Source organism: Bos indicus x Bos taurus, chromosome 11, assembly GCF_003369695.1.
Source record: "Bos indicus x Bos taurus breed Angus x Brahman F1 hybrid chromosome 11, Bos_hybrid_MaternalHap_v2.0, whole genome shotgun sequence".
Lineage (NCBI taxonomy): Eukaryota > Metazoa > Chordata > Mammalia > Artiodactyla > Bovidae > Bos > Bos indicus x Bos taurus.
The window spans coordinates 97,747,253-97,765,130 of NC_040086.1; the positions used below are offsets into that span (position 1 = coordinate 97,747,253).

The 17,878-nt window shown below is 56.3% G+C and overlaps 1 protein-coding gene across 2 annotated transcripts in view; it reads right to left on the reverse strand.

The window, feature by feature from the left end:
• The window catches only part of FAM102A (family with sequence similarity 102 member A), a 36,039-nt gene that overhangs the window by 3,628 nt on the left and 14,533 nt on the right, over positions 1-17,878 (reverse strand). Inside the window, exons 2-10 of one of the 2 annotated variants that reach the window (XM_027556378.1) lie at positions 8,830-8,950; positions 8,609-8,638; positions 5,989-6,105; positions 4,275-4,321; positions 3,965-4,116; positions 1,811-1,915; positions 1,525-1,723; positions 969-1,090; positions 766-835 (exon numbers count right to left, since the gene is read on the reverse strand). In XM_027556378.1, coding sequence (XP_027412179.1) covers positions 766-835; positions 969-1,090; positions 1,525-1,723; positions 1,811-1,915; positions 3,965-4,116; positions 4,275-4,321; positions 5,989-6,105; positions 8,609-8,638; positions 8,830-8,950 — 963 coding nt within the window. The remainder of the gene's footprint in view (positions 1-765; positions 836-968; positions 1,091-1,524; positions 1,724-1,810; positions 1,916-3,964; positions 4,117-4,274; positions 4,322-5,988; positions 6,106-8,608; positions 8,639-8,829; positions 8,951-17,878) is intronic. The other variant, XM_027556379.1, reaches the window with a different exon arrangement.

Consider the following 17,878-nt stretch of genomic DNA (forward strand, 5'->3'; position numbering starts at 1 on the left):
ATAGCAGTTGCGATTTTGAACCTCAGCCAGCAGGGGTCAGCAGAGCAACACCAGAGGGCAGGTCTGAGGCCCCAGTGTGGCCCAGCCAAGCCTCCGACTCCTCTGGCCTAGGTGTTAAATGGCCACTTTCCCATCTGGCCCACAAGAACCAGGAGTAAAGGCTTCAGCACAGCCCTGCAGGTGGTAAGCTCCTCCATTCATTCATTCACTGAGCCTGACACACACAGACCAGCATGCTGTAAATGAATGATTTAGAGAATACTCTATATACTGGCAGAGTTCAAGCCATAAGTTTGATCCTCACATCTGCTTGCCTATTATGAAGCAGAAATCTATGTTGCTCACTGCCGTATCCCCGGCACCTAGCTCAGAACCATGAAACGTAGCTGGTGCGCAGTAACTATTCATTTAATAGATACATGAGTCATCATCATCATTTTTTAGGAGCTCCTAGGCCCAGGAGGAAGGGAAAGAAAAGTGGAATCCAAAATAAAGATGTATGAAGCCCCTGCTGTGTGGCAAGCCCTGTGCCAAGCATTTTCCAACGTTCCTCGGAACCCTCCCAAACCAACCCTGGGGTGTTCGTCCCAGGTTTCCGGGTGAGGTGGTGTGATCCACATCATTTGACAGACGGAGAAACCGAGGCTCAGACAGACATGACTGGCCCGAAGTCACACGGACAAGAGCTGGCATTCAAAGCTAGGTCAGTGGGCTGCAGAAGCCATATGCTCTCACCATGGGGGCCCAGAACCTTCCCCCGCCTACCTGTTGGCCAGCTGGATACCACTCAGGGTGGTGGTGCCATCGCGGCTCACGAACAGCCGGAGGTTGCTGTCTGTGGGGACACAGGGGAAGATAGAAGCTGAATGGGGCAGCGAAGCCAGGGAGCCCCCAGGCACTGTGCCCGTCAGTGCTGGCTGCTCACCCCGGGCACCAACCCCCACATCCCGCCTGTGCTGGCAGCTCACCCTCGGTATTGCTCCCTTCCGTGAAGTCCTGGCTCTGCATGATCTTCTCTACGATGTCATCAGCATCAATGCGCGTGTCATCCACCCAGGTCGGGTGGCTCTCCACTGAGTCCTTCTTCCTCCTGGGGTGGGGCGGGAGTCAGGACAGTCATACGACCATAGGACCCAGTCCCCGTCCACCGCACTCAGGACCCTCCGAGTGCACGTGGAAGCTGGTCCAGACTGTGTTCATTGAACCGTCACATCAACCCTACGGTGCGGATGCTGCTGCAACCTGGTTTTAGAGAGGAGGCCGCGGAGGCCCTGGGAGGTTAAGTGCCAGCCTCCGAGAGGCCACAGAGCAGGGAAGCAGGCAGGCCCCAGGGTATGCTAGACCACCCGCAGCATCCACCCACTGAGCATGCGCACCAGGCCAGTGTGGAGCATCAGCTGGTCCGACGGCCACGCGCCCAACGACGCCAGGACCCAGTTGTCCCTGTGTTACAGGTGGAGGAGCAGAGGTTCCCGGAGCCACCGGAGGGCTCTGCTCTCTAGCAGCACTTACGGTGAGACCTACCGGAACGAGCGGTCTGACAGATGCGGAGGCCGGGGCGGCCGCGGCGGCTTCTCGGGGGGCCGGTGCTCACGTTCGCTGCCTTCAGGCCCCTCCACGGCCATGCTGAGGCCGCCCGAGGCGCTGCTGCTGGTGGACGTGTTCCGGCGGTGTGTCAGGTCCGAGAGGCTGGAGGAGCGCGACTGCTCTGTGCTGTAGCCTGCTGGGCGGTGGGGGTACAGGTCATGATGGAGGTGGGGCTGGGGAGGCTGGGAGGCCAAGGGCACCGGGAGGGTGGGTGGGCACTCACCCGAGATCTTGGACTGCTGGCTGGCGTAGCTGGAGTTGCGGGAGTGGCCAGAGTGGAACACCTCCTCCGGGCTGGACAGGCTCTGGTCTGGCTCCTCCGGCACCCCTGGAAGCCGGGGGGGGCAGGGGTGACCAGTATGCTCGCTTCTCACTAGTCCTCTCACTGAATGTGGCGGGGTGGGGGTGGGGTGGGGGGGCACACTATGTATTTCCACTTAAGAGATGGAAAAACTCTTAAGAGATGGTTCAAGGGGGCAGCAACCTGTCCTGAGCTACAGGTCAGCACTTGAGCCCAGGGTCATTCCTTCATTCCACAAATATCTGGGGGGCGCTCTACTGGGTTGCCAGGGGACAGGAGACAGGGTGTCACAGACACCCAGTGGTGGGAAGGAAGAACACAGGACAAAAAGGACCCACGATTAAGCATAACTGGCAAATGGCCCACAGCAGGGAGCGTATGAGGGGAGGTTGGGTCTGAAATCCAATCTGAAATCAGGGAAGGCTTCTCTGAGGAGGTGGCCTTAATGAGTGACCTTCAGAATGTTTGGCAGGGAGCAGGCTAGGTAAGGCATCAGAAAAAAGGCCTTCTAGACCCAGGGACCAGCATCGGCAAAGGCCCTGAGGCTTCAGTGAGCTGGAGTCTGTGTAACTGGAGTGTAGTAAATAAGGGTGGGGAACACACTTTTAGGCACTGGCAGCAGGAAATACAGGGAACCAAGCAGGGTCTGCCTAGGGCTCAGAGAACACCCAGCCACCGACCAGTCCTTCTGGTCCACGTGGGAAGCAATGACTCTTCCATCCTCTTCTGATATGAGCACACCCAGGTCACAGCCTGGACCCTAGGCCTGCCTGTGTCCCCACCCAAAGCCACAAGACTTTTTAAGTCCCGACAGGTTCTCTGCCTCTGAGGGGCTGCAGGAAGAGAGAGGCTTGTAGACCTCAAATTCCCACCCTATGCGGGAGAAGCATCTCTCTTCTTACACAAAAGGCACCACATGTGCTGGGGTGCCCTGGTCCCCAGATCGCTCCTCTGAGGACCCCCACCCTGAAGCTGGAGAGAGCAGTGGAGCTGGGGAGCCCCCATTCCTGCATGCAGCCCTCCGGCTGAGGCAGGGGAGAAGCCCAGATTTCTGCTCTGGGTCCCACCTGGCTGGTGTGCAGGAAAAAAGGGGAGGGCAGGAAAGCTGGCCCTCAGGGTCAGAGGGTCCCTCTCGGCTCCTAGCCCTGGGGGCAGAATCACCCAGAAAACAGGGTCTGAGGCCCCGTGCCCTCACTGCTCTTGTGGCACAGGTTAGGGCCACCATGTGCCACCCTGCTTACTGATCGGCTTGGTGGTTGTCCACCTCCCAGCTCTGAGCTCACCCCCAGGGACGGGGTGTAGGAGCCAAGGCTCAAGCTTTGTCAGGAGAGGGCCTACTTCATCCCTTACAGCACTGGGCTCCTTTCCCTCTTAATTGCCACACCCAATCCTCTAGGGATTCAGGCTCATTTGCATTTTTCATAACATTAGTAATAATGATAATTTAATGGAAACGTGCTGGGAAATAGAGAGGACGACCCAGGTGCCAGGAAAGGCACACACGTTTTCTCAGTTCATCCCCAGAGCAACCCGGATGTGGTTACTACTGCTGATCCCCCTTTGCAGAGGATGATGCTAAGGCCTGAGAGGTAAAACAGCCGGTCAGGGTCACACAGCAAGGAGCAGAACAAGAGCTCCTAGCAGGTCCCTCTGCCAGGAACACAGCACAATACACCCCAGATTCAGCTCAAATGAAATCCCTTCAGGAAGCTTTCCCTGGTCGTCCCCAGGCGGACACCTTCTACATCTCTCTCCCAGCTCTCATCACAGTTCTAGGCGGACAAACGTTTGATGTATTTATTGTTCACTGACCCCTGTCTCTCCTGCTCGACCCGGAGAGCCACGAGGCCAGCGACCTGATCCGTCTTGGTCCAGGGTGCTGCTGTGATTCTGGGGCCAGGCAGAGCCTGGGTCATGGGAGGGGCGCAGATGCCCACCCGACGGAAGCAAGGGTAGGTGAATACCACCGCACTGGCTTTCTCTTCTCAGCAAGTGTCCCCCATTGGGACCTAGGGACCGGGGGAGGTGAAAGCCTTCGTCCCAGGAGGGGTGCGGAGGGCAGGTGGGGAACGGTACCTGAGCTGAGGATGGTGGGCCGGGCCTTGGGGGGCCGGGACCCTGTCAGGGAGTTGCTGCTGCCACCACGGCTGGTCCCGCCACCCTTACACGTCAGCTGCAGGGAGGAATCCTGGCCTGGAATGGAGATGGACTTGGCGGTGGACGGCGGCCTTGGGAAAACAGAGAGAGGTGTGACTGGGGTGCCCCAGCTTGGGGTCAGGAGAAGACAGGGGACCCCACGAGCCTGGAGGAGGGAAGAGCCCCTGCCCCTCCCCCCACAATGTCCAGGACAGCCCCCACCCCTCAGGCAGCCTGCACCAGCACTCACGTCTTGAAGCAGGGGTCTCCCGAGAGCAGGAACATTCCAATGGTGACCTGTGCAAAAGCCAGGGAGATGAGCCACGCCCCGTTCAACCCTCCCAGCTCCCCCACAGGTGCCTGGACCCCATGCTCTGGCTTCAGATGAGCTTGGACTCTGATCCCATCTCTGTCACTTGCTGGCCCTGGTGACACCACCAAACTTCACTGAAGCCCAGTTTTCTCGTGCAGAGGACAAAACTGATCCTAACAGCTGCCTCGTGGGATGGCAGAGGATGCCTGGGGCGCCTGGCATGGAGTGAGTGAGCAATGAGTCAGCTACTGTCATTTCAGAACAGCGACTAGACTGTGGGACCCTCAAGGGCGAGGCTGCAGACACTCTCCATCCTCACGGCCCCCAGAGCGGGCGAGGCAGGTGGAAGAGGAGCTCTTGAGGCCTACCCGGTAGGGAGGGGCCCACCCAGCCTGACACAGCATAGGGGTTCCTAGAGTCCAACACAGAGGGCAGGGGTGTGTGAAAGTTTGTTGAATAAAGCAAAGCAAGAAGTCATTAGAAATGTTTAACATCCACTTAGGCAAAGAGTTCGGCAATGGTTCAAACAAGGCAAGATTTGGGTCCCCGAATCGGGGCTAGGATAAAGTGACAGGTGATGGGGTGAGAAAGAGAATCCTAGAGACACTTCCGACAACAATGGGGTGAGGCTGAGATTTTTAATGGGTTATTTCATTTGGCTGTGATAGCAACCTGCCACGTACGTGGTGGCCTCAGGCTGTAGACACAGGAACTGAGACTCAGAATCAGGGGAAATAAATGACTGTCCAAGGTCCTGCAGACAGGAGTGGGGGAGCTGGCCTTGGACCCGAGGCCCCCTTGATCTGGTCTGAGGATGCACTGAGGCCCTGGCTCTCACAAGAGCTAGCCTGGACCTTTCCAGGAGCCTCTGGCTTCTGCAAAAAGTCCAAGAGGCCCCAGCGCCCTTGCCTACCACCTCCTACCCAGCTCTGCCAGACGCAGCACGCTCCCACTGGGTCAGCTCACAGGGCTGTGGTTAAGACAAGACTGTTTTCTCAGCCAGGTGGAAGAGTGTGGAGACAAGGAAGAGAGGTGCGCTGGCAGCGGATGCCCCGATATCTCTGTCCCCAGGAGTTCAGGAGGCAGCTGCCCGGGGGGAGGGTGCTGCGCTGGCCACTGGAAACCTTCACATGGCTGGGCCCTCGGGGCAGCTGCCCAGGTCTGCCAGGTGCAGGGACGGCAGGTCCGTCCACACCCCGGTGCTCTGGAGCTCAGGTGGCCTCGCATCATGCACGGCAGTGATTAGGAGCTGGGCTGCAGGGTCAGGTGCCAGCTTTGCTGTGTCTTTGGGTGGATGACCACCCGAAGGTGGAGCCCTGTGCAAAAGTGGGGTCAGGAAGAGACACCACTCCCTGCCAGGCTGTGGTCGGGCACCACGAGATAAGGGGTGCTGGTCTCACTGCAAGAGACTGTCGGGGTCCACTCCCTGAGGCCCAATTATGGAGGGCAAAACTGAGGCCAGTGGCTGAGTCAGGCCTCCAAGGGGGGTTTCCTGACCCCAGGGCCCACGTCTTCCCAGCGTCTCTCGCTGCCCATCTGGGATGAGAACCTGTGTTCTTCGCAACTCCCCAGGGGACTCTGACAGGGAGGTGGTCCGCCCTTCCCCTGCCCCTGGGTGGGAGGGGCAGACAAGGCCCAGAGCCCCCCGTACCTTGAGGATGGAGTTGTCCTGTCGAGTGTTCTTCGTGTCGTAGCCCTCCAGCAGGCAGCAGCGCACCGTGGAGCCCGAGCCTGCAAACTCCGCCAGGTTCAAGTCCGCGAAGCCCAGCTAAGCGGGGGACAGAGGAGAGGGTGGGAGGCTGAGGGGAGTGTGAGAGCAGCGCTGGTGGCCCAAGGGTGAGCTGGGCCGGCGGCGGTGGGGGCTGGAGCCCTGGACCCGCCCCGCAGCCCCGACGGACTGTTGCATAACCAGCACCCAAGGACATGGGCCCCGGCTGGAGGCTCCACGTGGCAAAGCCAGGAGCTCACATCCCCAGGCTGCACAAAGCACCCTTTGTGCCGCGTCCCGGCGTGCACCAGGGCAGCGCCCGAGATGAAAGGACATTGTTGTCTGCGACACAGACGCAGTGTTCCCGGGGAAACAAGGCCGTGCTGTGGGAGCCACCGAGCCAGCAGGCAGGAGGGGAGGCCAGGCCCGTGGGAACTTGGCGCTGGGGTGGGTGGATGGATGGGTGGAGGGCATTCTGCTGGGCGGGCGGGAGACCCTGGTGAGGGTGGGAGCCAAGGGCCAGTGGGAACCTCGAGCTGTCACGAGATGCAGAGGGGAGCCCGGGGTGGGGAGGGAAGTAAGAAAGTGGAAGAACAGGGTGGATGAGCTAAGAAGGCCTCCTGGACGGAAGCCACATCTGCCAGACCTGGAGGCTGGGGTGCGGGGGGTGGGTGCTGGGTTTAGGGACCTGGAGGACAAATCAAGCTAAGCGGGGACATTCATTGAGCACCTGCTGCACGCAAGTCTCTACTGTAGAATGGAGGGTGCATGCTTCAGACCCAGAAACTAAGGCTCAGAGCAGGCAAGTGACCTGTTCAGGGGCTCACACACCTTATCCGGCAGAGCCAGGACTGAAATGAGGCCTGATTAGTGTCAGATCTCCCCACCTTTCTGGGCCTCAGTTTCTTCCTCTGATTAAAGGGACCTGAGCCTGTGGTGGGACTTCCCAGGTGGTCCAGTGGTAAAGAACCCACCTTTCAATGCAAGAGACCTAAGAGACACAAGTTCAGTCCCTGGGTGGGGAGGATCCCCTGGAGGAGGGCATGGCAACCCACTCCAGTATTATGCTTGCCTGGAGAAACCCATGGACAGAGAACCCTGGTGGGCTACAGTCCGTGGGGCTGCAGAGTAGGACATGACTAAAATGACTTAGCACACACACACGAGCCTGTGACGGAAGGGAAGGGCCTGGGAGGCCTGACAGGTGACACAGCAGGTTTGGGGGGGAAGGGGGAGGGAGGTGGGTGCTCCTGCCGTTTGCTGGCCTTTTCTTCCCTGGCTGTCCTTCTCCCATGTGCGCCACCAGGAGGAGAAATCCCCACTCTAAGAGCACCTTCTGCAGCCCGGTTCTAGCCACCCTGCCCTCTGCTTCTGGGCAGGGTGTTGGCACCCGGGACAGGGCGCAGGGCACGGCCATGTCCACTGAACTTCCTGAGCTCTGGTCGGTAGGAAGGGACTCACCCCGCTTATTGCCTGCCTCAGGCTCTTCATGCAGGGTGAGGTGAGACAAAGGCATGTCTCCTCTGGACTGACTGAGCCCACCTCCCTGCTGCTGGGTGCCTCCCCGGGCCCCAGAGGGTGGGCGAGAGGCCCCACAAGAAGGAGGGCTCAGGGCAGAGCAGGCTGACTCAAAGCCAGAGGTAACCCTTCCAGAGCCATCTTCCCCCACTTTCCCCAGTGGAAAAGGCTTTAAATGGAAGGCCTAAAGTGTCTGTGGGCGAGGGGAAACCTGCCCACCACACAGACGTGCAGCCACGGGGGTGACTGAGCCCCCTTCACCCAGCCAGACAAGGGGACCCTCCACTGTTAGAAAGCAAAAGGAAACTTGTGATGACACAAAAACATGCCCGCGCTGTACTGGGTAGTTAAAAAAAAAAGGTTTCAGAATCTGTAGGACAAGTCCCTCTAGTGAATTTAAAAATCCCATCACCTGCGTGTGCTCAGGTACCCCCATGGGGGCTCCTCGTATGACCCTCTAAACCACATTCACCCGCGTGTGCTCAGGTACCCCCATGGGGCTCCTCGCATGATCCTCTAAACCACATTCACCCGCGTGTGCTCAGGTACCCCCGTGGGGCTCCTCGCATGATCCTCTAAACCACGTGCACGTGTTTTATTCACTGCTCTGTATGAGATAGTTCATGCATTTTTCTTCTGCTGCTTCTTTTTAAAAGTATTTATTGATTGATTTGGCTTTACTGGATCTTAGTTGAGGCATGTGGGATCTAGTTCCCTGAACAGGGATCGAACCTGGGCCCCTTGCACTGGGAGTGTGGAGTCTTAGCCACTGGACCACCAGGGAAGTCCCCCGCTTCAGGCATTTTTGTTTTCTTAAGAGGTCTGGAAGGGTGTGAGGAGGAGGCACATGGTGGGAAGCCCTCTACCATCTGTGCTGCAATGAGCATCTGCTGCCTTTACATTAAATGCAGAGGCTGTCAATAAAGATATTTCCAAAAACCAATACATCTCATAGATGGCAGGGCATCTTCTGTTTTCTTAGAGCTTCTCTCATGCCTGTCCCATCCTGTCCCACCCCGCTGCCCCTTCACCTGGCCCAGCTTACCTTGGAATAAGCCTTTCCACCTTTCAGCTCCTGCAAGGGAAACAGACACGGGGATGAGGATGGCTAGGGAATCCCAGTGACCTCACGGGTCTTCCCAATCCTCTCCGCCCCCCTCCCCACCTGACCCGCAGGGGAGGAGGACAGGAAATGAGGTAGCCTGACTCAGGGGATGGGCCTGGAGGCACCAGCCAGGTGGTCCTGGCAGCCCCCGCCGGCCTCACCTTGCGCACAGACACACGGAAGATGCAGGGGTCGAGCAGGCCGGTGGCCGGGTTGGCGCTCATCTTACACACGAAGGTGAACCTCTTCCGCCACCGCACGCAGTTCTCCTGCACCTCCTCCCTGCGGGCACAAGGGGTGGGGGTCCACGTTCAGGGAGGTGAGGGCCCTGCCTCCTGCGGGGATGGGTGGGGAGCTCTCACTTTTCACTTTGTATCACAAAGTGACTGCATTTTCGTAACAAGAATCTGCTTGTGGAAGTGTGATAAAAACAACAAAAACAAGATAAAAAGGGGGAAAAAAACCCCACAAGGCAAGCGAGGGTGAGAGCAGGCTGGGCGGCCGGCGGGGAGGGGGCAGCTGTGTGTTTCCAGCACTGCCTGCCCCCCAGCCCCCACCTTGTTCTGAGGCCTCCTTTGGCTGCCATGTCCCCCCTCCCACTGGACTGCCGCTGGCCATCTCGAGTGAGCCTCACAAAGGTGTTCCCGGGATGGACTGCCAGCCCTTTTCACAGATGAAGAAACTGAGGCTAGATAAACTGCGCAGCATCACCCAGCCAGGAAGCAGCTGTGCCCTCAGCCCAGTGCTGCCTGGCTCCAGAGCCCCCTTCTTCACCAGCAGTAACAGCGACGATAAGAGTAACAACAGCAACAATAGCAAACTCAGCACACTTCCTACGTGCCAGGCACCGTCCAAAGCCACTGGAGCCTGCTCCAAGCGCTGGCGATCCACGGTCACGCTAACCCTCCCAGCAACTGTCTGCAGCAGCTACCGTCAGTAGTCCAAGCCCACATTCAAAGAAAACGGGACCTCTGGGGCTAAGACTTCAGCCCAAGGCCCACCACGAGCAGAGCAGAACAGGGACTTGAACCCAAGCCGCCTGGCTCTGTGCCACAGGCGTGTCCTCCCCACTGGGTCGGGGGTAGGGGGGGACAAGCTGGCTTTCCAGCTCCTGGAGCTCCTCCTGGGCCTGGGGAGCATGACCAAGCACCCTCCCGCCAGTTCCGCACCCCCGCCCCCGCCACTGGGGAGGTGCCTTGTGCCGGGGGTGGGGGGGGTGGTGAGCGGGGCCAGCAGGAGCGGTGCCCCCAGCCTCTCCAGCTGCGGCGGCCCTGGAGGTGGAGATCGGGGCGGGGGCTGGTGCAAGTAGTGGTGACTTCTCCCGTGAAGGAGCTGAGGTCCCCCCACCCCCTCACAGGGCAGGATGTGCTCAGGAAGGGAGGGGCCCACGTGAGAGACATTATCTCCAGCCTCATCCCACCTAACAGGAACGGCTGAGCAGACAGCTGAGGAAGTGACCGCTCCACCCCCTGGAGACTGGAGGGGCTCGGGTTAGCGGCCAGATTGGGGCCCGAGGGCATAGGGTCAGCACAGGTTGAGCATCTCCTGAACACTTGCTTCCCCCGGCAACTCTGGAAGGAGACAGACTCTGTGCCACCCATTCTGTACAGTTGAGGGCACTGAGGCTCCCCCCAGAGACGGGCAAAGCAGGATCCGAGCTTAGGGCTGGCCAATTACAGGGTCAGAGTGCCCAGCCATCGTCTTGGTTCACGGGTCAGCGGCTTGGGAGAGGCTGGCACGTGGAACCCACGAGGGTCGTGGGGCCAGCTGCAACATGCTTGGTCCCCGAGGCATCTATCTGGGTCTCTGAGTCCCAAGTATGTGCCGGTGCTGGACACTGCAGTGGACTGGATTCACAGACTTGACATTTGACAGTCACCCCAGTGATGACTCAGTGTCACCAGGACAGGGTGGGGGAAAGGGTGAGTCAGCTAGGAAGGTTACTAGCTGCAGAGACGGCATTCAGGCGCAGACCCGAATGCAGAGAAGGGGAGTAGCCGGTGGGGGAGACAGTTCCCAGCAGAGGGAACTGCATGAGTGGGAAACGAACATACTCTTGGGTTCTTAGCCAATGAAGGCCCCCGAGCCAAGCCTCTATGAGGAGCTCCCTTCTGGCCACACGAGGCTTTGAGGATGGGACCAAGGCTTCCCCACGTCCTGCCAGGGCTGTGATGGAAGCAACACAACTCAGCCAGGCAGACCCGGGCTCACAACCTCACACTGTGCAGCTCAGGCTGGGCCCAACCTCAGCATCGGCATCGGTGAAACAGGCACAGGAGCCACTCATCGCAGGCACCTGAGAGCATTCAGGGAGGTGTGCCCAGCAAGGGCCAGGCCTAGGGAGGCCCCCTGAGACACGTCTTGTCTGATGAAGACGCTGGAGTCTAGGGGCACTCAATCACCAAGATGCTCTGACCTTGTTAAGAAGGTGAGCTCCAGCAACCCCAACAGACTGGGGACAGATAGAAAAGGTCAGGGCTCGAGAGGAGGGGGAGAGGAAGGGAGAGTTCCCAAACCCCTGGTGGACAAAGGGCAGGAAGCAGGTGCCCCAGGAGAAGTGGGGGCCCCAGGCCAGAGCATCCACCATGGCAGCCCTCCTCCTTCATTCATCACATAATTGTCACCGACTGCGTGTCAGCCCGCTCTGTGCACTGGGACCGCAGCAGTGACCAGCTTACATTTTGCTGGAAGGAAGAACAAAAACTACCTCTACTGGCAGGTGACTTGATCTGCTATGCAGAAAATCCGAAGGAAGCCTCTACCTATTAGAATACATGAGTTCAGCCAGGTTGCAGAATACAAGGTCAATATACAAAAATCAATGACCTCCTGTATACTAGTGGACATCCACAATGAAATGAAAGAGTTTCATTTACAACAGTATCAAAAAGAATAAATTTAACAAAAGAAGTATAAAACATATGCTCTGCAAAACTACAAACTATCAATACCTTACTGAAAGACATTCGAGAATATCTAAGTAAATGGAAAGACATCCCATAGTCGTGGACAGAAAGATTTAATCTTGTTAAGATGACAGTACTCCCAAATTGGTCTAAAAATTCAATACAATCCCTATCAAAATCTCAGATGACTTTGCCACCGAAAATTGAAAAGTTGATCCTAAACCTTAGAAACTCAAGGGACCAGAATAATCAAAACAATCTTGAACATAAGTAAAGTATTCACATGTCTTGACTGCAAAAATTCTACAAAGCTACAATAATTAAGAAAGTGTGATTCTGGTGTAAGGATGGATACAAAGATTCAAGGAATAGAATTGCGAGTCCAGAAACAAATCTTCACATTTATGGTAAATTAATTTTAACAAAGGTACAAATGGGAGAGAGAATAGCCTTTTTAACAAAAGTTGCTGGGACAACTGATATTCACATTCAAAAGAATGAAGTAGGACCCATTTTTCACCCCACGTACAACAATTAACTCAAAATGAATCAAAGGCCTAAGTTGAAGAGCAAAAAACTATAAAATTCTTAGAAGAAAACATAGGGGTAATGCTTCATGATCTGTGATGAGCCAACATTTTCTTAGCTATGACACCAAAAGTGCAAACAGTAAGATAAAAACATAGATATACCGAACTTCACAAAAATTAAAAAACTCTGTGATTCAAAGAACACCATCAAAACAGTGCAAAGACACCCACAGAACAAGAGAAAATATTTGCAAATCATGTATATAAAGGACCTGAGTATATAAAGAGCTCTTACAACTCAAAAATAAAGACAGATAACCCAATTTAAAAATAGGCAGATAGACATTTCTCCAAAGAAGATATACAAATGGCCAATAAACACAGGAGAAGATGCTCAACATCAGTAACTATCAGAGAAACACAAGTCAAAACTCTAACAAGCGACCACTTCACACTGACCAGAACAGCTGTAATCAAGGCGGGTAATAGCCAGTGTCGATGAGGATGTGGGGAAACTGGAACACTCGTGCACTGCTGGCAGGAGTGTAAAATGGTGCAGCTACTTTGGAAGACAGTCTGGCAGTTCCTCAAGTGGTTAAACTACAATTACCATATGACTCAGCAATTCTACTCCTAGGTATAAAGCCAAGAGAAATGAAACATATGTCCATACGAAAATTTGTACACAGATGTACACAGCAGCATTATTCAAAAAAGTGAAAGCAAACCAGATGTCCAGCAACTGGTGAATGGATACATAAAGTGTGATACATCCAAACAGCGGAAGGCTATTCAGCAGTCCAAGGAGCGCCTAAACACGCTGCAGTGTGAACCACCCTTGAAAACATTCTGCTTAGTGAGAGAAGCCAGTCCCAAAGAGCATACACTGCATGATTCAGTCTCTAAGAAATGTCCAGAAGAGGCAGACTCATAAGAGACAGAAAGACTGATGACCGCCAGATGGGGGAGTTGGGGGAAAAAATGGGAATAACTGCTAATGGGTATGGAGTTTCTTTTCAGGGTGATGAAAACAGTCTAAACTTGACTGTGGTGACAGCCACAACTCTGTGAATATACTAAAAACTTTAAATGGGTGAACTGTGTGGTTTGTGAATTGCAGCTCAAAGAACAAGTTACCGAAACCAAAACAAAAGCATGGTAGTTCAAGTAGAGAGGAAAATGGGGCACAGAGAACAGGGAAGGTGGGTGGGGAGTACTGGACTGAGATGAGAAGCGGGAAGCTGCTCCTCTGGGCAGGGGGTATAAGCCCTGTGGCAGTGATGTCTGATCAAGGTCTGCAGTGAAGTGAGGGTGTGGGCTGAGCAAAGGCTGGGGGAAAAGCCGTCCTGACGCATGAACAGCAAGTGCAAAGGCCCTGAGGTAGAAACAAACTTGGAGAAGCAGCGTGGGGGTTCAGGGGCTGAATGGGACTGGGGAGGGGAGCAGAGGGGATGAGGCAGTGGAGGGAGCAGGGTTAGGTCATGCTGGACCGTGGTGAGAACGCTTGAGCCTTCCCCCTGACGGTGCCTCGGTCTTGCCACGATGGATTCCGGGCTGAGGGCAGCCCGGAGGAGGTGGGTGGAGGGGCACAAAGACCAGACCGCTTCCCATCAGGCAGAGGCCCCAAGCCTGAAAGCAGGGAAAGCTAGGGGGCAGCCAGGGTGCCAGAGCAGACCCTCAACCCCCGCCAGCCCTTCCACTAGCCTGAGCCAGCCCAGGAGTGGCAGCAGCTGCTGCAGTCTGAAGAGGAAGCTCACAGTGCCGGGCGTGTTGAAACACCCAGAGGAATCAGGATTAGTGTCTGGGAATGAAAGCCGGTATCGAATTGTGCGTTCTCTCCCTTCCCTTTTGTGAGTCTGCCATGGGAACGCCGGGCCAGGAAGCCTCCCTGACCGTAGTTCCCGCAGGCCTGGCCAGAGAAAGCCTCGGGGACCCCTCCCAGGCTCGGGTGACAGGCGGCTTCCTCTCCCGCTGTGGGAAGGTGGGCCGGGGCAGGGCTCACGGGATCAGTCCCGCGCCTCCCTCGTGTTTCCACAGGGCTCTAAACACACACTATTAAGTCCCGCCACTCCCACGGAAGCAGCGCGGGGCCTCGCCCTGGCGCACCCCGGGAGGTCATGGCAAGGATAAAACAAGCACCCCAGCAGCAGCCACTCCCTGAGGGCCTACTGTGTGCTGCCCAGAACTCTTCAGCACTGGCTGTTACAATGGCCCACTTCAGAGATGAGGAAAATGAGGCTCAGAAAGGCTGAGAAACCCAGTCACAGAGCAGTGAGGAGCAGAGCTCGGTCCTGACTCGGGGCCCATCTGTGTCCAGAACCAGGGACGGCACAGCCAGGGATAATGGGGGGAGATGAATATAGACTCAGGGTGGGGATGGGGGCATTAAAAAAAAAAGCAGGAATTAAGATGCCAAGCAGAGGACCAGGAGCCCTAGGTGGGAGCTGAGTTTAGCCAGGTTTAAGGAAATCTCAGGGCTTGATTCACTGAAGAAGAAACTCTCATGAAGCACTTACTAGGTGTCAGGTACTCCTGAAGGACCTAAGAACATAAACAGTGAACAAAACAAAAAAATTCTGCCTTCAAGGGGCTTACAGTTTGGCAGTAGGTAGGAGGCAGACGAAATGAGGCAAAAACACAGCAGACAGTGGGAAGTGCTGTGGAGGAAGGAGCCTGAGGGCAAGACGGCCAGGAAAGGTGTTGATGGGAAGGGGACACCTGAGCAAAAAAGCTGAAGGAGGTGAGACAGTGACGACGATGCAGACACCTGAGGGAAGAATCCAGGAATGAGGGACAGTCAGTGCAAAGGCCCTGAGGTGGGAATCTGCCTGGCACGTTTAGGGAGGCCATGGGCCAAGAAGGCACCACGGCCCCAGGAATAGCAAGGGCCCCTCTTCGGGGCTGCCAAGGGCCCTGAAGGTAACCAGGATGCTGAAAGCTGAGCACCGCCTGACACCAGCCATGAGTCGATGGACTGTGGCCCAAGGGGCGGGGGCGGGGATGGGGCCTCTGCGGGCAATGTGGATCTCTGCACACATTCCCGACTCCCCAGGTGCGGTGAGCAGGACGTGGGGGAACAGGGAGAGCATGAAAAAATTACAAGTGAGCTTCTATGACGAAAAATCATCCAGAAGATGCTCATTAAGAACACACAGGGCTGGGAGGCTTCCCTGGTGTCTGGTGGCTAAGACTCCATACTCTCAATGCAGGGGCCTGGGTTCGATCCCTGGTCAAAGAACTAGATCCCATGTGCCGCGACTAAGAGTTTAAGGGCCGTGACTAAGATCCAGTGCAGTCAAATAAATTTTTAAAAGGAAAAAAATAACACACTCACAGGACTGTGCATCCTCTCACCCACCCTGCTTCCCCTGCTAACGTGGCTTAGAACGGGCTGAGGACTGGAATGTAAAGATGACGGAGCCAAACCCAAAGAGGACACCATCGAGAGCCCTAGGCTGTGGGTTCCCAAACTGAGCGGCCCGCTCCACCTGCAAAGGGGCAGGAAGGGACAGTGGCTGCAGGAAGGAGGGAGCTCGGGCCGGGTTTGGCTAATGTGGAGTGAGGGACTGCAGGGCCACTGTCTTCATGTCTCTCTGAGAATTGTTTCTGTAATTGAACTTGAAATTGAAAAATGAGAAAAGTGTCTGAGGTTAGAAAAACAGTGAAAGTGTTAGTCATTCAGTTGTGTCCACCTCTGTGACCCCATGGACTACAGCCCGCCAGGTTCCTCTGTCCATGGGATTTCCCAGGCAAGAATACTGGAGTGGGTAGCCATTCCCTTCTCCAGGGGATCTTCCCAACCCAGGGATTGAACGTGGGTCTCCTACATTGCAGGCAGATACCTTACCATGTCTGAGCCACCAGGGAAGCCCTGTGAGGTTAGAAGGGCTGGTCAAAAGCCTAAAGGATTTGATGCCCACCTACCTGATTCAAGGCCTGGGCCAACACTCGTCCTCCTGGCAGGACTGGGCAGCCCCTTGTAAGAGACAAAGATGGCCCCGAACCTCCCTCGCCTGAGGTTTCAGGGTTTGAGTCCACGCTGCCAGGGACAGGTAATTACAGAGACTGGGTTTGCAGGGGAGTTTCGTTTTTAGCTTTAAGATATACAATTAGACATCCAAACCCCAGAGAGGCAGGGCGAGGCCTCTCCACCCACCGCAGCCTGCCGGTGGCCCTCGCAGTGACAGAATTCAGCTATTTCTGGGCTGTCCTGAAATAGAGCAGAGCACCCTACCAGGCTGGTGTTTCCCTCAGAGCTCCCCTGGCCCCAGATCCTGACCAGGGCCTCTCTTACGCATCCACAAAGCCTCCCTGTGGGCGCCAGCTCGGTGCCAGGCCCACGCGGGCAGGGGGTACACAACCAGAGCAGACACCCTCAGGAGCCCCCAGCTCAGTGGGGAGACACACTTACACAAAAGTCAAGTGCAAGTCAGTCGTGTCCGACTCTTTGTGACCCCACGGACTATAGAGTCCATGGACTTCTCCAGGCCAGAACACTGGAGTGGGCAGCCTTTCCCTTCTCCAGGGATCTTCCCAACCAACCCAGGTCTCCGGCACTGCAGACAGATTCTTTACCAGTTGAGCCACAAGGAAAGCCCAATTACACAAAAAGTGACTTGACAAGTGTTGCCAGCATCCTAGGAAGGGAAAGGGCTGCAAACGAGCTGGAGAGATCAGGGGCCTGACTGGGTCGGGGGCAGTGACCCCACACCTGGGACTTCAATGCTGGGGCTGGCTGGACGAAGACACAGGGAGACGGGCCAGGCGGTGGGAAGAGCCCAGGACCACCTGGAAGGAAGGAGGCCGGGGGGGCGGGACCAGGCAGGTGAGGGCGAGGTGCATGAGTGACCCGGAGGCCCGTCACTGGGAGCCGGGACTGCATCTATGAAAGGGTGATCCCACCCACCATGTGGGGCTGTCTGGTGACCCACTGGGCTGTGTCCAGCTCCCTTCTCCTCTGCTCAGCCCAAGGGGGATACAAAGAGTTCTGCCAATCTGGGGTGCGGGGGTGTGGTGACTCTGTCATCCTAGCATCCGGCCCACCGTGTATCAGGGGCCAAGAGAAAGGCAGCCGACCACCTTTGCAGCCCCACACAGATGGGGCACAGGGCATCTCTCGGCCAGCACTGCCTCCCCGGAGCTCACAACAAGAGCTGCACAGAGCAGGACTCTTGTTCGAGAATGTCCTCCTGCCTCCAGGCTCATCTTTAACCAGCAGTAAAACCCAGCCCTCTCACTGAGCCTGTTCCACAGGACACATGTTTTGTATACACGGGCATGGTCTTCGACCACAATCCTAGGAGGCATGTGCCAGTGTTGGCCCCATTTCACAGATGAAGAAACTGAGATCCAGGGAGGGGCAGAACAAGCAACCAAGGCGCGACAGAACAGGGTCAGAGGCTGACCAAGGCCACCCCTTCACTTCTTCCCCATGCTGTTGCCCCTCAAAAGCAGGAAGCAAAGTGGACACCTGGGTGGAGCAAATGTTTCTTCCCAGGCTCCCAGCAACTGAAAGGCCAGGAAGCGAGCCACCATTCTTAGCCTTTCAGATGGAGAAATATGGGGCTCCCAGCGAGAGCCCCCTACCCCCAGAGTTGGGGTTCCGTGGTTCCCCAAGGGTGGCTCACTGGCACATCCCTAGCTCCTGGCCCAGACCAGCCTCACTGCCCAGAAAATGTAAGATCCCAGAGCCTTAGCAATGGCAATTCACTCCAGTACTCTTGCCTGGAAAAATCCCATGGATGGAGGAGCCTAGCATCTATGGGATTGCAAAG